Here is a 25,685-nt window from a genome sequence, read left to right as displayed (position 1 = left end):
CTCCGACAGCCCCACTGAAATTTACGCTTCGAAACACGTCCGGAGCAACCTTAATCTAAAATTCACCAGGTTTTAAACGGAAAAAAGCGTACAAAAGGACGAGTTACGCAGAACAACTCTCTGCCCGGGTACGGATTTAATAACCTGCGGCTCGTCGTGACATTTTTCCCGCACACATCTGAATGAATCAAAGTACACCGAGAAACAACACTTAACGAGCTCTGTGTATTCGCGCTGCACGCTAAAATTAATTTCCATTCGTCCTAAAACCAACTTACCGTAGCCATTCCGTCGGTTTTCTGTCTTTTCGTTGCCCTGCCGTCTTCGCTGTAGTAACGGTTAGCTGCAGTAGCCATGTTTGTCCCGGTTTAAAAAGGACGGTGGTAGTGACGACGAAGTGAAATGGACGGAAAGTCAAGAAAACGAGGGTTGTGTTTCCACGCCCATTGTAAATCACAACGCGCTGTAATAGACCGAGGCAGCTGTCAATCAGCTCGTAATTGAGTAGCAGCCAATAGGAAAGAAGGGGGGGTTTAACTCGGTATTTTGATGCAAAACGCAGGTTTAATATTTAGAGAAAACCACATGACTATTATTATGTGATGTAGGTCCCTCTAGCAGACAAAACTGATCCGTTAAGATTGTATTTGTACTTTTTCAGGTGTAGCAAGATGCATTTTTCTGCTGCATCTGCTGTTTATGTTTCCATAAACAGGAAACCTGAGAGTCCCTGCTGGACAGCCCTCAAAGACAAAACTAGAGCAGTTCAAACCCAGTTTTAACATCATATAGAGCAAAATTAATAACATTCAAACATCCTTCCATCAATTTTCTTCCACTTATCAAATTCAGAAATCTGAATATTACTTTTAATGCTGGCACAGTTAGTGTAAAACCTTTGCATTTAATCTCAATTTACTGTAGGCACATTTCATTTTAATATTTGAGGAGCTATATGTACAACACAAAGTGTTAATCAGGTGAATGAAAATTAAACCAAGGTCACTGATGTATGTTGAAGAGATTTATGAAAATAAAACTGCCACTGTCACCATATAAGCCAGGAAGAGCAAAAACTGCTGAAGCAGTCCAACAGAAATCCACTCGAACATCTGCATGTGTTTTAAAATCAATCATCATGGGGACAAACCAGAGACCACAGGAGGAAAATCCCCCCTGCACACAGAGATGCTGCTCTGGTTTATGTTCAGGAAGTGCAACAAAAACAAAACCCACAAACAAACAGGAATGTTACATTATATTAACCTCATGCAAGCTGGGAAGGATTACCCTGCGCCATCATAATCAGGAACTAAATACATCAACCAAGTATCAAATAACACCCATTTACAAATTCTCAGCAGGGAAACAATTTTTTTTTTTTTTTTTTCCATTTTCAGTTTTTAAGAAATAAATCATCTTCCTTGTTGTCAAAAATGCACCAGTCCATTCCAGGGAGATTCTCATATCACTGCTAAAAGTAACCTGCAATATTCAACATTACATCAAATGTGTTGCATTTTATGAAAAAAAAAAAAAAAAAGAAAAAAAAAGAAAGAAAGAAAGAAAAATTGGCCTACACAGCAACAGCAACATATAAACAATCTGTATCTTGTGGAAAATGAGTTTTTATCTGCTGTACTGACTACATCTCAGAGGTTGCACAAAGGCTACAGCCCTGGGGAGAAAAAAAAAAACTGCACAAAACTGGGACAAGACAGACAAATTCAAAAACAACAAAAAGTTGCTGCCAGGGTGTAAAACAGACAGGGGTTAAGGGCTTGTCTTAGGGACAGTGGTTGGGAGGGGGGGGGGCAAACAGTCTTCATCGCTCAGTCGTCTGCTGGAGTAGGGCTTCGGTTTGGAGTTGCTGAACGGGAACGACTGAAACAGAAAGGGAGAAGAATTAGCTCGCCACAGGGGAGGGATGGAAGAAAGATCGGACAGGTGTTAATATTCTTAATAATTACCCTTGACCCCTCAAACAGTTCATGTTATCTGCCTCTAATCTTTCAGAAATAACTAATTACACACAAAAGCTAAACTCATAATTGAACCCCCAGAGCAAACACTCATTCAAGTAAATGGAAAATTCCTTGACACTGTCTCATCTTTTGCTTCTAGAACTGCTGCTAAGCATTGTTTGTGCTCTATTAAATCCTCCCCTTACCTACAAACACAGACAAGTTGCTTCAAATGGTAATGATGAGGCAACAAGTGAGACACAGTGAGAAAAACATGTCAGACACATCAGCCCATTAATATTCACGGTGCCTGTTTGTCTTTCACTCACCCGTACAAGCGCTCTCACATGCAGACACACATTTGTACTCTGAGCATGCTTGTTAAAAGGATCAACTTTAACTCTACAAAACACCTTTTTTTTTTTTTGTTTTCAGACTACATCAAGCCTGCAAATGTTTCTTTTCACCATCAACATGAGCTTGTCAGGGGGTTTGATTTTTGGTTACCTTTGAAGACAGTGGCAGAAACAACAAGTACAGAGAAGCGAAGGATGAAAGGACTGAAGGACGGATGACTACAACTTGGAGAGACACTGCGCTGGGAGGCTCTTGAAGACTGATCTCTCGTCAGCTCTCTCACTTTCAGAAGCTAAGACAGAGGCGAAGAACTCTGGTAGGTAGGTAGGGGGGTCTGGTAGGTAGGTAATGGATTTAAAAATGCCGAACTGTGATCTGTGTGGGTCAGCCCTCTGGTACATCTGAAGGCTGGCTGGCTGGGTGACTCTAGTTGAGCAACTGTATGTGTGCACGGGCTGATCTCGTCTGAGCGTGTGCGTCGGTTGGAACAGACAGTCACCCATTCACTGTGGGGAGGGTTCGGTCGGTAGGTCGACCTCTTTCTCGCTGTCTAACACCAGATGCAGGCGAAGGCTGATCTCAGGTCAGCGCTTAGTCACCCTCCCGCAGGACGTACACACCGCCAGCTGGCAGACCCTGGGCCTGGGATCAGCTGCGGTGTCAGTGCAGTGCTCAGCTCCCACCACACGCTTTAAAGAAAATATGAAAAATAAACAAACTGTGCTGCAAAGATTTTTACCGCAAGTCACACCTACGGTGTCGCTTTGTCTGATCTCTGCTAGTAGCTGTTTTTTTTTCTGTTTTGATCGAGCCAAATTCAGTAAATTTTTAAGAAAAAAAAAACATCAAATTATTTGCTTAACATTTGTCAGTCCAGTAAATTACAAAAAAAAAAAAAAAAAAATCTCTTGCTCTGTTAGTTAAGATAAATTTAGACCAAGGTACATCAATGTGGAAGAGATCAATGGAAGGCAAGAGCAGAGGTCATCTTTCATGTGCTCTCTTTTCAGGATAATGGGCTGATTAAGAGCCAAGCTGCACAGTGCTGACAATACTTAGCCATCAAGAGCTGGAAAAGAGAGCACAGGAGAGAGAGCCAATCATTCCTCTAGGTATACCTCCCTAGACCAGACAGAGGGCCCGGATCCCTGTCCTACACCCCACCCACTCCACTGCTGGCAGTGGAGGCAGAAGATCTCTCTGTGCTGAGGAGGCTGACAGATCTCAGGGGTCATCCATCTCATCGTCACGTAGTGGTCAGTTGGCAGCAGCATGCCACTCCCGGTTGGAAGGAACGTCTATTTAATTTCCTGCCTTGCTCTGGCTAATGAGAAAAAACTAACTGAACCTCAGATCGAACGCAAGATATCTAAAATCTGTCATTCTGATCTAGACCTTACTAGAGCTTCACTTTATATCATGTTTTGGTCAAAACAAACAAAAAGAAGAAGGCAGGACTAAGCATCAGAAACTCAAAATGTCTACACCCTGTCCCACTAAGAAAACATCTAGACTGAAGGCTTACCTGTTCCTCTTGTGGTTGGCAGACTGAGATCGTGAGCGGGATCTGGACACAGAGCGCCCTCTGGGAGCAGAGCCGGACCGAGAACGAGACCTGGAACGACTGATTCAAGACAGAAAACATTTACATGCAACACCTTTTGATGTAAACAAAGTTGCATTTCCCAAATCTTCTGTGGTGCTGACCCACTCAGCTGCGTTTGGGCAAACATGTCATAATTACAGACAGGCATTCTTCAAGCCCAAATATTATTTGATACTCACTGTAAACTATTCAGCAATTCTTAGCATCACTCCCACCCACACTGCTCTTAAATTTCTGCCCACAGTCATTGCAGACTTGTGACATGATCACTTTACCTGGTGGAGTTTATGCCCAAGTTACTACTTAAAAATGTGATTTATAGAGAACAGCAGAGTGGTATAAATTTAATATCCATTTCTCATGTAGCAGTACAGCTGAGACAAGGGGAAGAGCCGTCTAAAATTAAAAGTCAAACCAGAGCATCACAGAGAAACTGTGTATTTAATCACCAGTACTGTTGAGTTTGAGTTGGGAACAGCAGTGGGCACAACTCACCTTCTCGCTGGAGTCCTGGACTTGGAGCGTGCTGGGGATCCAGACCTAATGTTACAGATCACGGAAGCAGAGAGATTTAATTGAGACTTTTTAGAACACCAAATTACTTTTTAAAGAGATTTCAGTGTCAGAGACAAATGTCCAGATGCTACAATGAAATCCTGAGTTTTGCCACAATCCCACCATCACTATTGATTGAGGCAAGGTGGTCATAAAACTCACTCAGAGCAGTCATTTTTTTTTTGTCTTTTGTCTGTAACATTATCTTCTCTTTTTGTCATGGCTCATGATAAAGGTGAAGGTGATGCAGGGTTCTAGCTAGTGGTTGATCGCCCAGCACTGCATCTGGCTGAGGTATTTCAGCTGTTTGTTATCAGAACGGATTGCTATCATCTCGGGGGGTGCGGCCATTGGAACTAATGAGCCGTCATTCAATTTGGAAGGGGGGGGGGGGGTTTCTGGCTAGAACCCGGCAAAGACCATAAGTTGGGCTCCCTGTCACCCTAACTCCACAGCAATGTCTTTAGTGTTTTCCTTTTCTCTGGTTTCTGCTCAACTTTTTATTTTTATAAATTTCCACCAGGAGCACAACAGGAAATCATCTCAAAAGGAATCTAATTTTAGTCTCAAACAGTAAACCTCCAAGATCCTCAGTCTTTGTAGTCACTATGAGATTCTCGAAAGTCTGACTTCTGATAGATCTGGATGAGTATTCAAATTTTAATTTAGATTCTTGATTTAGATTATGGCTTTATGATTCTGGTTTACAGTGATTCAAAAACAAGATAATTGGGATAAAAAACAGTTTTATTTTTCACGTGTTACAAATCAAGCGCACCCCTTTTCAAGTGTTATGTCAACAAGATTCGTCTGAAGAAAGAAACTCAAACTACAGGTGAAACAGTGGAAGGATTATCAAAGGTTGCCTAATCCAGTGTTTTCTGTTGCATTTAAGAAATTTTGGTGCTGACAAAAAAAAAAAAAAAAAAAAAAAAAAAAAAAAAAAGAAGTTGTGGTTTTGGGAAGTGTTTTTAATCCACCCAAGTTTAACCGGGCCTGTGAACTTCAAATGTGTTGCCATTCGCGGACTTCCGGCAACAATTACCGCAACAACCCTACATTGGGTGCGAAGCACAATTTCTCAGCTTTCAGAAAGCGTCTGAATTTTTCAGATAGGACAAGTGGTCATGTAATTTTGGTAATTCAAAGTGCATTTGATCAGAAGTCTCAGTGGTGATACACTCTACATTAACCAGCTGTTCATGGCAAGTAAGACCAGGTAACAGGTGCATCGATGGCGATCACCTGCTGTGAACGGGTTAAAATGTGCTCATTTATTAGATGGCTGTTAAGGATGTTAAGCACGACAACAACCCTTTGCCTTAACTCTCTGTGGACTACTTAGTGAGCAGGAAAACCCTGTAAATTTGATCCACTTTCATTGGTGCAGGGCAGCTGCTGCTCAACCCACTTTAACCATGTAGGTCTCCCAAGGCTGCTACCTGCGGCTTTCCTTACTCCCTTCAGCACTCCCTGCAGTAGAGGCACACGTCTGGGTCTAACACTTAGTTTATGTTTGCCATTGTCTCCCTTTCAGAGAGATGCTGCAAGTGCTGAGATCAGATGAGACCTTCTGGAAAACACATTAAAAACAACTCTGCGATTGCTTTGCTTCCACTTTTCACTTTCAACCAGCTCTGAGTTTTTTTTTTTTTCCTGAGTAGCATCAGCTATTGTTCAGGAGAAGACTGCAGCAAGTCTGGTAGACCTCAAGCGGCTGTATAAACAGCAACAGAGCTGAGGTGCCATTACAGTTAGTGCAAACATCACTAAATTCCATGTTGAGCTACTTTCTTTCTTTGTATTGTTATGCATTTGGACACCAGGGGGCAGTTACCTCTTGAGTTACTGCATTTATACAGGAAGGGCTTCACTCATTCAGGCCTGCTACTGGGGAAGCACAACCGTTTTTGACCATGTTGTCTGTGTCAGCTATATCAGCACTGACAATGTTAAGTTAGGCTGCATAACTAATGCTCAAGTAGAGGGACAAGAACTGCATGTGGACTGTAACAATAGAGAAGTATTTGTAAACAACCAAGCTTTTGTCATCGATTGGTATAATGAAGATATTAAGAACAACAAGATAAATTAACCATATCTAATGAATGAAGATATTACTCTGTCTCAGCCTCTGCAGAACAGGATTAAGAGAACCTGCATTATATCATTATAGGTAACCGTATTCTTACCTGCTCCTGCGTCTGGAATAGGACGGTGATCGGCGTCGGCTCCTAAAAACAAAAAAGAATACTCAAAAAAATTTGCAGACTAAGCACAAGAACCATCACAAAGCTTTACACATTGCAATAAACACATAGCTCAAAATAACACGAACACTTCTGTTACTTTTGTTATAACACGAACACTTCTGCAAACTCACTCCATCTAGTCTGGTGAGGATGGATGATAACGGAAGTTTCTCTAAATGGCGACCTGATTGAGACCACGTGCTGTCTAAACCCCCCAGAACCAGACTTTCGCGTTGACATTTCATAAGGTGTGACTGTGTTTCAGTGTTGACATACCTGCTGCGGCTGCGGGAGCGAGAGCGAGAGCGGTAGCGGCGACCACGTGACCTGGATCTGGAGCGAGATCTTGATCGAGATCGAGACCTGGAATGAAAGGAGAAACGAGTTTATCTACATTAGTCCTCTACTGATACAAAATGGCAAACAAGGAGCTATGTGAGCCTGTAAGAGAAACATGGTTTTACTTCACCTGCTGCGACGGCCTCTCTTGCTAAATCGGTAGCAGTCATAGGCATAGTGGCCCCGGTCCCCACACTGGTAACACCGATCATTGGGGTCAAACTGGCGACGGCTGGGGCGCCCGCGGCCCTTTCTGGAGAGGCCTGTTGACATTTCCACACGAACACGGGAACCACAGAGGACCCTGAGAAGAAGAAGTTTGTTATGCACAGATTTTTTTTTTTTTTTTAAAGCAGGAAACACTGATGAGATGCACTGTAGTCAAATCTGTGTGTTTTCATCTTTTATGAAGACTAATCCAAGGAAAATGTTCACTCACTTTCCATCCATGCCTTTGACAGCGTCTTCTGCATCTCTGGGATCCTCAAACTCCACAAAGGCAAACCCTGGAGGGTTCCTGGCCACCCACACGCTTCTCAGAGGGCCATAATAACTGAATGCTCGCTCCAGCTCCCCCTTGGCAGCACCATTGCCCAGATCGCCGACATATACTTTACAGTCAGTGGCCCGAGACGAGCTACGGGAGGACGAGTAGTAGGACATCTCTTCTCACCTGCTGGGAGAAGGGAAATAATTTTTAGACTAAAATCATATTAAGAAGAAGAAATTTTATTAAAACCTTAGTTTTAGCCCTGCATTTGGCACTACTGGTTCCATTTCCAAAATAAGATGATATGAAGTGATCACCTGTTGTTTAACGGATGTTTTTCTAGTTCTGAAAATATTTTACTGGCTTTTCGTTGTACTCCTTGTCCTGTTGGCTGTTTATTTTTTATTTATTTATTTTTAAACCTTTATTTTACCAGGTAAAATGTTTGAGAACCAGTTCTCATTTACAAACATGACCTGGCCACGCGGCCCTAACAGAATCTGGTCCACTACACATAGATACACATAAACAAAAGTTTTGGGGAGGGGGCGGGGCTGTCACAGGTTTCCAATGACTGTATTCATGCAAGAAACAAGACGAAACATCCCTTTGTGTCTGGTGTGAATGCACCATTAGATCCTCAGTTGTGGCCCTCCTGGTCTTTCTGAAGCCTAGACATAAATCTAAAGGGAAGCTTTGGAACAACCTGCATTTGGAGACGAGTCTTGCAAATTCAGTGACCGTCTTTGGCTTGTGTGTGATTCCATTACAAGTTATATCTCCTGTCATCTGGGTATCTTATTTTAGTTGTCTTTAATGCTAAGCTCTATCTATCCCTTGAGCATTCTGCCAAGTACTTTTGCTAAGATACTCTACAAATATGTGTGTATTATTTAATTTTGTTAGTACTGCATATATACATAGAGGCAAAAAGTGATTAAGTACCCATGACCCTTACAGCCAGGGGATCTGGTGGCTCTGGTATATTATGCCGGCATAAGTGGAAGATAATAGATGGATGGCCTGGATCTAGAAAAAAGGGTCCCTGCAGATACCTGAAGCAAAGGTATCGGTATTGTCTCTAAACTAGAAAAAACTTGGGTTGGTGTATATCAAGGTGTCTGAGGGCACCTTGAGATGTTCAAGGACCACAATGGATCTGCAGTCTTTTAGTGTGCCAGACACAGCCTACATGCATCATTTTTTTTTTGCATTTGTGGCCACAGCGGCTTTCATTGACAGTGGAGAGAGACAGGAAATGGGGGGGAAAAGATACAGGGGAAGACATGCGGACAAGCTGGCAATAGGCTGGGACGCAAACCCACGCCATGCGTATGTGGTCGCCGGCTTCACCACCAAGCCACCCAGGCGCTGCCTACACGCATCTTTAAACAAAGCTCAATCACCCCGTATACCAGTATGTTATGCAACACTGGTAAGGATCACTTATCTTATAAGTGAAATTAAACTATCAAGCTCTGCAGATAATTCCCACATTACTGTTGTTGTTAATGCTACTGCATTCAGTTGGTCCTCATGTGGTTGGCTTGAAAAATGTATCCCTGTTAACTGGTTCTGTTCCCACCTACATTGAGCATGCTACTGATCAACTGCTGCTGAAAAAAAAAATTTCTTTTTTTTTTTTTTTTTTTTTTTTTTTACACTGGACGTATTCTTCCTTATCTTAAAATTAGTTTTTCTGTCTCTATTTACTTTTAGAAAAGACCGTTTTGTCCTGTGGTGTTCCACAAGGACCTGTACTGTTGCCTCTTGGGCAGATAATTGCTAATTAAAAAAAAATAAAATAAAAAAAATTCTTACCAACTATATGCAGATGACATCCAGCTGTCCTGTTTTTTGTGACCTAACAAGCTTTCCACACTTGATCTAAATACCTGCTTAACTGTCATTAAGTCTAAAGTGTATTATTGTGTGGTCTTTACCTTAAAATATAAAGCGCCTTGAGGCACCTGTTGTGATTTGGTGCAATATAAATAAAACTAAAGTCTTTGTTAAATGCCAATTTTTGACAGTTAAATTGTAACAAAAGAGAGACTCTTGTCATTGCTCTGGATACTTCCATCCCAAGAATCAAACAATGCCTTGGGTTTCTAGGCTCTTCTATTAACTGTAGCTTGTGTAATCTCGGTGCAATCCCAGACAGTTCTCAGTTTTGTCAGGAAGCTGACACAATCCTCATTTTTTCATCCAAGGAACATTGCCAAGGTGTGTTATTTCTAAGGTGGAACTGGTGTAAACCGTCCATGCATTTATCTTTTCCCGTTTCGATTATTGCAATTCCCTGTTTACCTGTCTTAACAAATCAACTTTAAACTGACTGCATTCTGTCCAAAATGCAGCTGTGCATCTTTTAATGGTCCCTGTTAGCTTTAGAATCCATTTAAAAAGCTGGTTTCAAACTTTAAAGCTTTGAAATCCAAAGTACTCCAGTATCTTCAGATCGGGGACTGCCCTGGTGCTTCATACTCTTTTTTTTAACCCTCTGGGCTCGATGGACATGCTGCCATGTCCAAATGACAATCAATTTAAGATGACATAGCAGCTGGAAATTGCTTTGCTGACTCTCCGTTTCAAATTGCGCTGAAAGTGTGGACCTCAAACTACGTACCAGTTTTTAAATCGTGTTGAAAGGCCAACAAGTAAATCCAGAGTTATGATTGATAACCTACACCATGCCTTTTCCTGTATATTATTCTCACGCTTGAGGTGCGTTTCGTGCAAGAAAAAAATGGTAAAATCTGGGTTCTGCTAGCAGGAAGTGCTTGCAAGCAAAATAAAAATATATCATGACATGCTCTTCCCTTTTGGTGGAAAAATGCACCACAACCAATCAAAAAATTATATGGCCCCGTTTTGCCTGTGATGCGTTCCTCTGTCTTGTGGTGGACAGGAACTATTCTTTGGAGTGGCACAAATAATTTGTGCGGGATCTAATTGTGACACCTGATTTTTCTGTAAATAGTTGTACAAAAAATGCCTGAGGCATTGCCTGCATTTTAATGAAAATTGTTGTAACTTTGTTGTTTGCTAAATTTGAGCATTTTTTTTAAAATTACAACTTACATTTGTATTTTAAGTTGTTAAAATAGTTCGTTAAACATTTGCAATTTTCAGTGTAAAAAAAAAACCAAACAAAAAAAAAACCTTTTCTACTTGGATTTTATGTTTTTGTCTGATTTTAGGGCCAATGTATTAATACAGTATGTCAAAATGAAAGTAATTTCACACATGCGAGGTTGTGCTGAAAAGAATGATACCAAACAAGGCAAAGTAAACCGTTTTTAACGTGAAATATAAAAGTAAAATCCAAAGAGTCAAAAACGGCCAAATATATCCTGGAGGGTTAAACACACGAATCAGACATTTAGGGCAATGGCTCCAAACCCCTTCGCACTTTGTGACCTTGTTTGTCTGTGAAGCGTGCTCCATAAATAAACTTTGCCTATAAATGCGATCCATTTATACCCATAAATGAATTATTCGTATACTTGAAGGCACGACGCTCGTTATTAACCCCGCCGCAGCTTTGTTTGTGTTAACAGCTAGGCCCCGAGGCGCTCCGCATGGATTAAACCATATTCACGGATCGCTCCGCGGAAATGATCGGCGGACACACAAGGTCGCGGAGCGAGCAGTTTGTGTCTCCCGCGTGATTTCAAGCGACCGTCGTCAGGTAAAGAAACCGTCTCATAGACGGAAGGCCGCGCCACTTCCAGTTCAAAAACAGGCATTTAAACACCACCTCAAATCATTTCATCGACTACAACCGAAACGGAGTAAGTACAGAATGTTGCGTTTGGTATGGATGCGTGCGCGGTTACTTGCAAGAATTACTCGCGGCCTTGCTCCGCGCGTGCCTATAAACAATGGCGGCAGCACGCGTTAGGCCGGTCTTACCTTCTTTCGTGGATTTCTGAATCTGTTCCGAAGACGAACTTCAGCCACGTCAAACTGAAGCGCGACGTCTTTTCTGAACAGTTAAATATGATTTCTGCTATGTAAACCTCTAAATCAGACGGACATCAGGAGAGCTTCCATATTTCTCTGCCGCAAGATGAGCGACTTCATCCGCAAAGAACCCAGCGACTACCGCAGAGTGATTACCGCACTTGCGCACTGGGACTCCAACGGTGACACTCGAAACTTCCGGTGAATATTTTCAAAATACAGCGACCAACATGAAGAAGGACGATCGGCGCCTTTAATCAGAGCCATTCTCAAAGCAGAAAATATCCTTTACTTACTAATAATCGCCACACTCATTAATAATCATTATAAAATAATTTCCTCCACATTAACTAAGCGTCCAATGTGAATTCATAAGTTATCTCTTAGGGTCGGCAGCAGACCATAGGAACTGAATATGCCAACTTTGGCATGGGGCGGGGGTAATGTTGCATATCAGGACTAAATACAAACCATATCTCTGATTGAAACGTATATACATATATATATATATATACATATATATATATATGTATATATATATATGTATATATATATATATATATATATATATATATATATATATATATATATATAAGGGGGCTGCATCAAATCAACTGAAATTGCACCAGAAGAGGAAATCATTCCAGGGCTTTCCGGCTTTCAAATACATTAAGTGACTTACTAATGAGCTTTAACTCTTTCCTCGAATGACTTAAAGTAGGTTTAGTTTTCAATAACCAATAATATTATTTAAAACAAAATCCTCATTCTTATTCTCAATGAAGGTTTAATTGCCTGCACAGTCAGAGGTGAAAAATCTATGTTCTTGGAATGCAGCCAGCTCTGCAAATCCTCCCAAAATAATCGGACTTCTTCACAATGGAAGAAAAGGTGTTCTAAAGTTTCAGTTCTATCTCCACAAAAACACAGTTTTATGCACAAGCTGATGAATGGCCTCTTTTTAGTTTCGGAGAGACCTGAAGGGAACTTCCTAAAGTCTGACCACCTCCTCAGCCATGCTGGTTACCATGATAGCTGCAGAAACATTATACTGCTGTGAACAGAATAATTAATCTGCGCTTGCACTGCAGTAACTTATTGTTGATACGGGTGGTTACGTTTTTCATTATCACACTGTATGTATTAACAACCTGTATCAGTAGAAATCAGCTGAGGAGGGGCACATGCCTGAACCCCCCTGAACGCTTTTTGGACTTAGACTTAGTTGGCTGCAGTTCCTTAATTTTAAACAAAAGGCTTCTTGACACATTTAATTCGGGGTTGATCAGAGATTTATTTCTTTATGATAGAGCACTGCTAAACAAAGTCAGGAGCATAATAAAGTTTCCTTTTGGTGTTTGTAAACCTAAAAATTCTTGTTTACACAGACTTTTATTTCTTTATTTAAAAAAACCCCATAATGTTAAAACGCAGATTATGTCTTTGTCTCTAACAGAGAAAAGGTATTAAGGTATTAATGTCCTGAACTTTTCCTCATTTAATGATATTATTCATTGGGTCCAAAATGTTAAAATGATCTAGATAGTATGTGTAATATTATTGCAAACTTTCTTTGTAGATACATGTTTATTTGATTGTTTTTCTTAATGTCCCCTCATGCTGTTGGTCAGTGGCCTAATTTAATCTCAAACTGTCCAGCTTCTCTATTCAATACAAGCAAAACTGTTCTCCTCATGAATGTTTTATATGGAACAATGTCAACATCTCATACAGAAACACATCAATATTTTTTTGAAAACTAGATTAACATCTCATCATCTTTAATTTTTTTTAAATTGTGAAGGGCTCCTGTTTGAGGATTTTGTAAATAAATACAGGCTGTTTGTCTCCCAGAAGGCACGCAGTGCTTAATTAATGCACCATCAACTGGCTTTATGTGTTTATTAAGTTGAAGTTCTAATTGAATCAATTGAAACATCACTAATAATGGCATTTTCATCTCAGGCAAGAAACAAACAAACAAACAAAAAAAAAAATCAGAAACTCGCTGAAAAACAACTCATACACAAATGGACCAAAGAAGCTCGTAATGGTTCAGTTTTTACTCTACCCCACAAATATGTGCTACCCAATATAATCAAAGAATATTTAAAATGAAATATTCCCATGAAGCTCTGTTGTCAGCAAATATAGCCCTGATATGAAAGACAAATACTCATGTTGCAACCACGTGGTGGAAACTCTGCAACGTATAGTTATTGCATGTTTACATGTAACATGATTTTCAGATCTTAAAATATATTTTGGTAAAGCAATCGTACTTAAGGAACAGACTTATTAGTCACCAGTCCCTATTTGATGAACACTTATATCAATACTTATATTTGTTTCCAACATTTAAACAGACAGATCTGAATTTAAAATGCTCAAAAAACAAAACAAAACAAAACCAACACCTGTCAGTTTTGTTTGTCGTATTTTTATAAAAGTTTTATTTTGAATGCTGTCATATGTTTATTTGGTTTTTCTCCCTGACTTGCAGCAGCATCTCTTTGGACCTCACATTGAGAGTTCCACTAAGAAGCTATGAAATGCAAGTTCAGCACTTGGAATCAATTCTAGATCTTTTGTCTGCTTAATTGGTGATAATGAGGGAACAGGTCTCACCTGGCTACCAAAGTCCTTATCAGTCAATTGTACAGTTACAGTTTGGAGCCTCTTAAAATGGAGGACTGTGTGTAATGTAAGTCTGTTCTGTTTGATCATGCCATGCACTTACTGACACAGCTGCAATAACATACCCTCGTGTGAATACCAATGACTAGAATTTTATATTTTTAACCTAGATATTTATATATTTTGATCTTATGTGCCCTGATGCGCAAATTATTCCTATTCCTATTTATATATTTCTACAATGTGTGAATTACTTATTTTTATTCTTATTTATATATTTTTACTTATTATTATCGGCTGCAGGTACAAAATACATCTCACTGTTCATCGTAACTGTGCATGTCACAAATAAACCTTGTTGTATCTTAATGCAACCCCCCTTGAGTTAAAACTTAAAGTCTGACATTCACTCACATCTTCATTGTTTGGTTTAAGATCGACTGTGATGTTGCACAGAGGCAAAATGACAAAAACTGTGTCAGTGTTCAAACTTATGGACAAAGAAAGCCAGACTGACATTTCTGCCTTTATAGCTAATAATTAATAAACAATGGTGTGCTACTGCCATTATCCATCCATCCATTTTGCCTTCAGTGGGGCACACCCTGGACACCACCAGTCTGTTGCAGGGCTAACACAGGGACACAGGCAACCACTCATTCACGCCTACAGCCTATTTAGAATCTCCATTTAAATTAGCATGCATGTTCCTGGGATCCTCTGTCTGAGGGCGACGACGCTTTTGTGAAAATTGTCACTTTAAGATTCATGTTACAGCAGGTGTTTGATAGATGGATGACTTTATAATGCATTCCTGTTATTATTGTATCATGTACAAGCCTATTTTTATGTAATAATTATTTAATGTCAGTGCACAGTCCAGCTGCAGACAGCCTCTGTCTCATGATTTATGTATGTTGAGTCTGACTGCTCCACTGGTTTAGTTCAAAAATAATGACTCAGACACGTTGAAGCTTGAAAATAAATAAACTATATTTAAATAAGGTCAGCTTCACTTGATTAAAGACCTTCATTTTCTTTCAAGAAGACGTTACACCTCATGCCATGATTCAAAACTGAGTTTTTTCTAAGAATTTTTTCCCCTGCATTTCATAAAAAAAAAACTTAAATATTATCTTCAGTTTATTTATTACAGTATTGAATAAATGTATATGCCTATCACATGACATTGTAGTAATTCAGTCATTATTTCCCTACAAAGATTCAGACAGAGAGAAATTTTCATCATCACAGGAAACAACTTCACAGAGAGACACACTGAAGAGCAAGACCCGGGAGGGAGCAAATGGGAGGAGAGGAAGACGGTGAACACAGACACTGAAATATCATACACCAACAAACAAAAAGATCACCTGGGATGTTGCCTGGACCCAGCACAGCAGGATCTCTTCACATTTTTTTACCTTACAGGTAACAAAACAGGTGAGGAGGTGACTCTGAATCCAGGAATGTCATCTGTGTGTGTGTGTTTCTGTTCAGTCTGCCTGAATGGAGCTGTGGTTGTGTGTGTGTCACACTTGCTCATTTTATTTCACAGACATTCTGAAATTTTGACATCCAGCTGTGGGGAAATGATGGGATAAAATGAGCCTACAGGCGTCCATCACAGTAGACCATGCTGCTATAACACACATACACGGGGCTTCATCATGCATGCGCAGGGGAACGTGGAGGGGAAGCAAACATGGATACACACTGGGGAGGAGCAGGTAAGGAGGGGAGGCTGAAAGGGGTGGCGGGAGAGGCATTACATCTAGCTACAGAACAGCGAAGGCCAAAGCCTGACAGTTAGTACAGAAGTTTGTGGAAACATGGAACATTGTCTGAACATTGTAGACAGTTCTGTTTTTGGCTGCTGGGCCACACCTGGGTCACAAATGCTCACATCATGGAGGCGATCCACTCTGTTCCTGCTGGTGCTGGTCATGACGCAAGAGTTCAGCTGACCCCTGCATGTGTGCGCATGTCATGTCTAATCTTGGTCCCACCTGGTGGCTGAGTGAGTAAACTGTTCAGGGGACCGTTTGAACCTCATACACAACAAACCTGCTTCACAGCCACTGCTAACATCTCCAAACGTTTAGCTCACAACAGCCTGAGACTGACAATTATACTGGCAATGTTCCACACTGTTTCTTTATGTAAACATGCTACTTACACTCAAAACTCCCCCTTCACAAGGACCAGACAAAGAAATGTACACTGGCAGAGGGTTACAACAAACACTGCAGCAGAAAAAAAAAGACATGAACTGAGCTTGAATGAAATAAGATGCAGCTGAACCTTTTCTCGTATTGCACATTGAAACCTCATTCCTTGAATAAACTCCAAACTGTTTGCCTCAAGGACGTGCAGCACATCTTATTCTTAGATAAATAATCTTTTATAAATAAATAACTATATCAATTATTTCACAAGAAGAACTATACAGGAAAACAAAGACACAAATGAGTTAGCAGACAATGTATTTCAGTAAATTAGATGCATTAAAGTTTGGTTACGATGCACTTACACTGTTGAGCAGTTAAAGGGGAGATTCCTCACTGTGGAAAATATATCAAAGTCTAATCCACTAAATTCAGAAATGATGTAGTCTACACTACCAGCTTTATACACTGAAACTATCCTAAACATTGTTTAGAAATACAAAAAAAAAAAAAAAATCTACCTTTGCTACATTTGCAAGGAAAAGATACAAAACTGGATTTTAGAAAGTTTACAAAGTTAGGGTAAACCAATCGAATGCTTCTCAAATTATCATGTATAACAACAATAATAAAGAATTCCACTTGTATAGCACTTATCATTTGTGGGTGAGGGGGTTTATAATGCAATGTCCTCAGAAATATATTTAATGTAACTGGTATTAGGCAGATAATATTACAGTTATAATAATAATAATTCAAGCTTTCAGTTATTATAATAATAAGACAACCTTACTGCGTGCTGTTTGTTGTGACATTTTTCACACACTGACTTTCCCGCTTCATGCATCTTGGTGCTGAATGTAATAATCCTGCAAATGTCGCAACAAATCAGAGCATGTTTGCATACCAGTCACTTCTGGTTTTATGGTGTATTTAGCAGCTGGGCTTCTTCAGTAGTTTGTCAACATTTGTTCCAAGTCTGCCATACAATACTGAGCAACACATACATGCCTTGTAGAGCCATGTTTCCTAATGTGTTTCCCACTGAAACCAGTCTTTGCCGTGGCACTGTGATCACGTGTTGACTGCCTCATTTAAAGTAGACTCTCTGGGCTTGTGAGCACTGTCTGCTCTTAACAGGACAATTAGAACCTTTTTTAGTTATTACAAATGGTGTGCTGGCTTTCCATTAAGAAGGAAAGTAAATTTTGAATATGTTTGGTACTTGTGCTCTAAGCAGAGATGAATGGATGAATTATATCGCACAAGACAAAGAACACGATGGGCCCACCTGTATCTGGTGTTAGCTGAACCAGTGGAAACTCGAGACAGTTCTCCCTTCATATATTGCACACTAACAGCTTGTAGAGTGATGGAAAAAGGAAATGGCACAGTGTTTTAGTTATATTAAATAAAGTGCAGCCTGGGCAGTTTGTACAGCAGAAACTATGAATACTAGATTTTTTACTTGAGCTTTCCTTAAGGCATTACAGTCCTGAAGCCTAATTAATATGTAAATTATTAGCTTTTTCCTAATAAATGTTGCAGACCAGATGTTGATGATTGCAATCAGCAACTTTAGAGACTTTAGTTTTGAAAGTAAACTAACACTGTTAAGTCTTGTTTGACCACCCATACAGGTTTGTCTGCCCGTGCTGCTGTCACTTAAAGTAAAGGAACAGACAAGTCTGCCACTAACAGTAACACAGTGATGGGTGACTGTAGCCGATCAGCCCATCTGCCTGCGTCAGACAACGTTTTCACACATTTTTAAACGACACTGCACACAGCGGGAGTGTGTGTTTTTGTTCCTCTTGGACCAAACAGCTCATCTGTTTTGTACAGGAAGATTTAACATCAAGGACTAGCTGACAGTTTCTGTTTACTGAGTCAACACAAAAAATGCAGCGATGTAATTTACAGGTGGATAGTTAGGCTGGCTATTCCCTTTTTCATAGCATATACAAGACATAAAATGTGAAGATGCTCTGTACATGGCTATACATGCAAAAAAAAAAAAAAAAAAATCCTTCAGCTTCATATAGACTGCTATGAGTCAGTGTTACATTTAAGAAGCTTCTCAATTGCTTGCTGTGGTCACTAAGACTTTGCTTTCCATTTAAGACGTTGCCAAAACTGCCAATGTTTGTAATGTTTGCGATCTGTGGTCAATTTTAAAATCATTGAAGCTTTGCTGACAGAGACAGTAGAAACCTGACTGTTGCTTCTCATTTTGTGAGTTTTCTGCCTCTACATGCTTTCCCGTGGCAGTCTGCCCTGTAAAAACACTCCATATGTACAGTGGTTTGTACTATTTACAGCGCGTGTGGAGAACCGCCTTCATCTGTACTGTGTTTTAAACAAGCATCGCACTACATAAGAACCTCTTGTAGCAAACAAATGTAATGTTATTGTAAACATTCGACTTCTTTTTTTCATACAGTGCTCCTCCACTTCCTCAGTGAAGAAACACGAAGCTGTAGAGCTGTTGGTTTGGATGCGAGACTAAAGGAAAATAAAAAGGTATTTTTCCCTTCAGATGAGTAAATTTTGCTCACAGGTTTCTGAGCCATCTCGGTCTGATCCTGCAAGAGAGCTCCTCAAACCCAAAATAAATCCACCTGGCCTTAATGTGAATAAAACAGTACCCCTCTGGCTCACCTGACCTTCTTTTCACCTCTTAATGTCACTTCACAGTCCCTCTCTGTCACTCTCCGTCTGCTCTCTGTTAACCTGCTGCAGTAACCTTTTGTCTTCACATTTCTCACCCTCCAAAAGCACTTTCTCTTAACCTTTACCTTTCAAGTAACAACGTGTGTGTTTGAAATGCTCTCTTTACACATGCTTAAATATAATGTGTGTTTGTGAACATGTATCTGACGTATTTTAGCATCCCTGCAGGACACTGAGATCAGGACACCTCCAGGCTTCAGTGAGCCCTATTAACCAGATGAATCTTACACTTGTTTCATGTCAAACCGTGGACTGAATGGACAGAGTCAATGATTTTGTGTGTGTTGCTGTGCAAAATTCTTCTCCTCTTTAAAAGCCGTTGATGTGGCAGTAGGCCTCCAGGCTAGAGAAGAAGATGTAGAGGAACCACAGACCCAGGAACAGGAGGGTGGTCAGGAGGCGGGACATTCTTGGGCCGCCAAGCTCTCCACCAATGGAGGGCCGGCGTCTGAACAGTAGCACAGCCATGCAGATGAAAGCAAAGATGGTGAAGAGCGTGACGGAGAATGCCAGTGATCCCGGGTCTACCCTGAACACCTCCCCTTTGATTCTCCAGTACACGGCAGCCACCGACCATGCCACTCCGATCCCCAGGAACACGTTGACGGCGTTGCTGCCAGTGACGTTTCCAACAGATGCGTCGGCATGCTGGTCCTGTATGGCGGCCACTTTGCTAGCAAAGGTGTCTGGGAGAGAAAAAAAAGTGAGTCATGCACCTTCATACGCATATAGACATACACATGGACACGCACAGACACCACATCTCTAGCATTCATGGATGGATTAAGGTGTCTTAATTCCCAGAGAATCTTTTGTCATTTTTTCCCCACAGGAACTCAATTACATGACTACAAAGAGACAAAAAATGACCATAAAAACACATAAATCAATTGCAGAGGTACAAAATGATTGAAAGAAAGAAAAGCAACTACAAAGAGATTCAAAAAAATTATAAAAAGACACAAGACAACCACAGGGGCACAAAACACACAGAAAAAAAGATACAAAATGTCTGAAAGAAACATAAAGCAAATACAAAGAGATACAAAATTGCACCCAAAAAGACTGATTCAAAGAGACATAAAAATGACAACATTGTCACTAAAAACAACTAAAAAAAAAGTTAAATGACTGTAAAGAGACACAAAATGCCCACAAAGAAAAACAAAATGACTGAAAAAGAAACAAAACAACTATAAAATTACACAAAACAACTACCAAAAGATGCAAAAATGACTAAACAGATGCAAAATGCACCCAAGGAGACATAAAACAATTGAAAGTGTCACAAAGCAACTACAAAGTGCCACAAAGTAACTATAAAGACATGCAAAATGCCCACAAAGGCACCCATAAATATGGGTATTCTCAGTAATCCCTCTCATAATCCATCCATAGTCACAGCAAGGATTGAATCAACCCAGCCACTTTCTGCCCTGTCCCGCTCTCGTACAGTGAAATGGGACATTTACTCACCTGGAATGGAAGTTCCTAGCGCCACAAACACCACAGCGGTTACAGTGTCCCGCAGCCCTACAGTGCAGCCAAAGTGTGATGCCAGATCCCCGATGATGGCGGTGAGGAGGCCGATGACACTGATGGACACAAAGAAGCAGGCCCAGCCATTCCAGTACTCTGTTGGTGGGACACAGGCAAACAGAACCTTCCAGAAGACGGTGAGGAAATGCATGACGTAGTCATAACAAGATGGAAGGCGCTCTTCACGTCCTTCCTCCTCCTCATCATCACCATCACCTGGAGGAACAAAACACATTGTACACTGTAAAAAGTATCACTAACTGTACAAACAATAAAACAATGCGTGAGCTGGGTTTAAACTGTCATGAAAGAGGATTTTCTTGACTATATAGATGATGTGATGTTAAAAATAAATGTATATATATATCACAGACTTTTCCATTATCCACTCCACACCATGGGCTAAATCCTGGAAAATTTTGAAAAGCTGTAGAAGTAGACAAATTTGTGGTAGGAAACATTTTTATGCACATAGAAATGTACCTCTGCAGTCATAAGTCACCCAACCTGATCACTGAAGTTGAGCCAGGAATGGAAAACTTGCTGTCTGTAGGGATCCATGACTATGACCACTAGATGGTGGCCTTCACTTATAAATCTGACCTCCACTGACCCTTCATGGCTGAAATTTTTTTTTTTTAAATGTTATATTTCTTAATTTTCTGACACAACAAGATCCCAAAGTTTATTTTTTCCACTACAGACTGGAAGCATTTTAATGAGCTTATGAATTCAAAGGACCAGTTCAAAGCAACATTTTGTTCTTTGTGTTTTTAGGGATTCATAAACCCTGTTGTTGTTGTTGTTGTTACTTTGATTTGATGTCAACCTTTACAATCCACAGGAAACACCTGAGTTTCCTGGGCTCCTTTTTTCATTCAGGATAAATTCACTAAAATATTGTTCCTATTTCAACTTCATTGAAAATCACTTTACACTGAATTCAATGACAGATTTAGGGCTGCAACTATTGATTGTTTTAGTAAAAGAGTATTTTATTGATTAATGCACTACTCAGATAAGAAATATTTTTGTCTTATTAACAGTTCATCTGCATATTTTAACTTCCATAGATTTTACTATGTTTTGTAAACAGGTCTCTTTTACCTGTATAAAAAAGGTTAAATTAAAAAAAAAAAATTACTGCAGATTTTTCTCTGTGTGAAACAAACAGCGGTGGATGGAGCAGCTACAAAGTTCTTTTCTTCACTTGCTGATCAAGTGGTTGATGAAGGACCTTCAGCTGTTTCCCAGTAAAGGTTTAATGGTGGTTACAGGAAAAAGTGCTGCTGCTTTGGACGCTAGAAAAACGTTTCCTGTAGCTCCACCTGAGATCACCGTCTCAATAACAGCTCCACATCTTTGCGCTTGTCGCGTGTATGCAGACAGCGCACTCGTAAACCAGCTGCTGCTGTTGTGTTATCAGCATTTTTGTTGAAAAACAGCTTAATGTTGTAATGTTTTGTATTCACAAGCATCGTCCTAAATACATTTCGATTGCAGGTCTATTTTTAGTCGCTTATCAGGGATTAAACCGAACAGGGTTTCCCGTCGATACTGACCCATCGTAGTGCTAATGGCGGCGCCCGCTAGCAAACTGTGGTGATAGCAATCATGAAATTCTCAGCCCAGCGAGCACAACACACACATGGCTGTAGAGAGCAGTGGAGGTGTGGAAAAATGTGTCACCGATAATCCACTCGGTGTTAAAGGTCGTTTTTTCCAAATTGCCGGAAATCCGTCGCAGTGATGGAGAACTTTAATGATGCTAATGTGGCTGAAACGCTCATCTTACATGGAGACACCTGAGCTGAAGAGTTTAAATGAAGCATCAAATTTGGGTCGAGGATTTTTTTTATAATCGAATTATTTGAGTTACTCAAGGAATTGTTCCAGCCTTAGACAGGTTGACATTTTTTGTGAGTTTGCTGTGGCCTCACTCTTTTTTTTTTTCAGTGTGATATTTTTTCTGAAACATTTACAGGTCAACGCCTTTAGAACAGAGCCAATAAAACAACAGCATTAAATTTAAGCTAGCACTTTTTTGTGCAAATGTGATACCCTTGTGACATGCTGTCTGAATCCAATAACTGGAAATACAAAATCCTGCAGCACCTACTGGGTTAGAGGGCCCAGCAGAGATGGCTGTAAGATTAGACAATAATAATGATTAAACACCTCAGAGACCCGGGGTAGGGTGGGCTGGTTGTTACAGTGCCCTCAGCTCTGCTACCAGGAGCAACATCTCTGTAATGAACGTCTGCAGCTGCTTATGTGCAGAAGAACACATCTGCATAAAGCAGGGTTCCCTTTTTTTGTGATTCACAAGTCACTGGTCTATGAACATGCAGTGTCCCCTGGTTTCTAAGTCAGAACTATGCATTTTACCCACAGATATCGAACAGCCTTCTCGTTCAGTGAAGTTCAGCTGGCAGCTTTTAAAATCTTAATATCTGAAAAAACATAATGAGGGCAGGCTGCATGTTGCTTGAGAGGTAAAACATGGGGCAAACTTAGTCTGGTGATTACTGAGCTCATTCCTTTGAGCACATTAAATGGTGGTTGTATATGATTCAGAGAGAAAATTAGCCTGAAACTGTAAAAGTGAAGGGGCAGGCCAGACAATGCATCTAGAATATGATGCACCTTGTTATGCATTCTCTACTTGAGAGCTGGCTTAATGTGGAGATAATTAACTTCACAGTGAACACAGACAGGAAGCTGTATTACAGCTGATGGTGCTAAACTCTGAACTGCTGTTGAACTACAGGTGACTCTGTGTTAAGCATGTCTGAGAAGAAGGAGCCAAGGGAGAGAACTTCCCCTCCTATTTATCTTTATTAAAGCTTACTGTTACTGCCCAGGTTGCCAACCATTTAGTATCTTAATTGGGAGTGGTGACTTTCTGTTTATAGTACCAAGAGACACTTGGCTCAGTACTTGTCTAGACATCAAGTGAGAAGTAGTACATGCAAATTAGTGGTACCAAAACAGTGCATTAATTGCACGTCTCCCTGTAAGAAGGTTTAATAAAAGGCAGATGCTGTAAACAACCAGGTGTCAGTAGCTAATTTGTTCTTGGGCATCAACTATGGGAAAGGCTGGTGTAACACCAGTCTGGCCTATGGTGTATATACTGCACCAGGCAAGTAGTCCAAGTGTGCCACGGGATTTTGTGTCAACCTTACATTATTACTGCAATATACAACTTTATAGGTACTTTATAGGCAAATTCTCTATTTTTTTTTAAGGAATACAGAATTTCTAAGGAGCTCAAGTGTGTTTGGATAGTTGCTGGATGGTTGAAATAAATACAGTGACACATCAAAGGCCCTGATTGACAAGATTTTCATCCATATAAAACAAATTATATCCATCCAGCCATTCTCTTCTGCTTATCGGGTACCGGGTTGTGGGGGCAGCAGCCTAAGCAGAGACGCCCAGGCTTCACTCTCCCCTGCAGTGTTAATTTTGACAACAAATTTTGATTTAGTTTTAGTCATAATTTAGTCATCTGAATAGTTTTAGTTTTAGTCCAGTTTTAGTCGACGTAATTATCATAAGAGTATAAATCTACAGTTGATTTAGTCGACTAAAATATAAAGGGTGTAAAATGTAAATGCTTTTTCTTCAGTTCCCTTGAATTAGTCATTATACACACTTACACAAAATTAAATATTTATTAAAAGTTATGCAATATTATTAATAATATTAACATTAGCGTTTCACCTGCTTCCCACACACTTGATCATTAACACCACCTTACTGAGATAATCCGAGCGTTTACAGCAGGACGCTCTGAAAGGTTCAGGGCAGTGTTCAGGACTAAGATTAGGAAAGGCTAATCCACCGCGGTGTGGAGATTTTCTCTAAACACAAACGCTAAACTGGGAAAAACACTTTACCCTGCATGACAGTAAAATGCTGACCTTTGCATGGAGATCTGGGTGACTGGTTTGCAGATGTCGTTTATGATTTGTCGTGTTTTTACCCGAGATAGTCGCCCCACATGGTTTGTTTGTCACGGTATCAAAGGACAAATGTGTCCATACATCGGCTCTTCTCTTTCTCCCTGCTGACATAGTTTACATAACTTAGTTGTATCGGAAGTAAAGAAAACTCACAGGCTAGTTTGTCCTTCCCGGGTTTAGAACAAATTTGCACAACTGTGCGTCTGATTGGATGTTTTCCTAACTTGTTCCACCTTCTCACAAAATAAGTTCTGATTGGATTTTGTCCCGCCAAGCATTTTCAACTCGTTTTCATTCGTTGACGAAAGTGTCAATTAATTTCGTTATTATTTTTATCCTTTTAAGTAGTTTTTATTTAGTTATCATCTCGTTATCGTCATGAAAAAAAGTGTTGTTGGCAAAAACTGACGAAAATATTTCGTCAACGAAATTAACACTGCTCCCCTGTCGTGGCTTGTGTGTGGCAGGTGCAGGAAGACCCCACAATGCAGGACTCGGAAGTGATGGACTTAGTGTAATTTTATGGGAACGAAGATAATAAACAATTAAACTGAGCTGGGCTGAAGCCAGAACTAAACCACAGGATACAAGGGACGGAGAACACACAACGGAGGCATAGACGACGACACGACAAAGAACAGAAGAAAACTGGAGTTTTAAATACATGTTAGGTAATCAGGGCAAGAGGAAACACCAGGGCACAGCAGGTGAAGCAAATGAAACTAATAAGCAAAACTAAACACAAAGCACGGGGAACACAAGACTGTCAAAATAAAACAGGAAGTGACTAGACAAGGTACACGTAGACTTGACACAGGGAAACAAGGGACTAGAAATAAACAGGAATACAAAAGAGAACTAAACATAATCTGAGAAAATAACTGAAATAGCACCAAAAAAAAAAACACAAAACGCTGGGCCACTGGCCCAGGACCATGATATCCCCAGCCACCTCCACCAGCTCATCTGGGGGGACCCCAAGGCGTCCCCAGGCCAGCCGAGAGATATAATCTCTCCAGCTTTCCTGGGTCTACCCCGGGGCCTCCTCCCGGTGGGACATGCCTGGAGCACCTCACCCAAGAGGCGCCCAGGAGGCAGCCTAATC

General features: G+C 40.4%; 2 protein-coding genes across 4 annotated transcripts in view; both read right to left on the bottom strand.

Moving 5' to 3' along the window:
* Positions 1–1,011: 1,011 nt before the first annotated feature.
* srsf7a (serine and arginine rich splicing factor 7a) lies at positions 1,012–11,692 on the bottom strand. Of its 3 annotated transcripts, none has more exons than XR_004020776.1 (9): positions 11,482–11,692; positions 7,513–7,749; positions 7,204–7,377; positions 7,011–7,097; positions 6,675–6,716; positions 4,423–4,467; positions 3,847–3,945; positions 2,472–3,010; positions 1,012–1,884 (listed from the first exon to the last, which is right to left on the bottom strand). XR_004020776.1 is itself a non-coding variant. In XM_030744140.1 (8 exons), exons 2-8 carry the CDS (start codon positions 7,734–7,736, stop codon positions 1,833–1,835), a joined length of 723 nt encoding a protein of 240 aa, XP_030600000.1. In that variant the 5' UTR covers positions 7,737–7,749; positions 11,482–11,691; the 3' UTR covers positions 1,012–1,832. The 3 variants fall into 3 exon arrangements, 1 of the variants encoding a protein (XP_030600000.1); XR_004020777.1 differs by having other exon boundaries at positions 7,513–7,746; XM_030744140.1 differs by lacking the exon at positions 2,472–3,010 and having other exon boundaries at positions 11,482–11,691.
* Positions 11,693–18,246: 6,554 nt separating this feature from the next.
* slc8a2b (solute carrier family 8 member 2b) overlaps positions 18,247–25,685 on the bottom strand; it is a 219,777-nt gene continuing 212,338 nt past the window's right edge. The window contains exons 16-17 of the mRNA XM_030744139.1: positions 20,547–20,825; positions 18,247–19,756 (exon numbers count right to left, since the gene is read on the bottom strand). Coding sequence (XP_030599999.1) covers positions 19,380–19,756; positions 20,547–20,825 — 656 coding nt within the window. The 3' untranslated portion in view covers positions 18,247–19,379. The remainder of the gene's footprint in view (positions 19,757–20,546; positions 20,826–25,685) is intronic.

Source organism: Archocentrus centrarchus, chromosome 13, assembly GCF_007364275.1.
Source record: "Archocentrus centrarchus isolate MPI-CPG fArcCen1 chromosome 13, fArcCen1, whole genome shotgun sequence".
Taxonomy (NCBI): Eukaryota; Metazoa; Chordata; class Actinopteri; order Cichliformes; family Cichlidae; genus Archocentrus; species Archocentrus centrarchus.
Note: the sequence above shows the minus strand (reverse complement) of the source record. Positions and strands in the feature narration are given on the sequence as shown.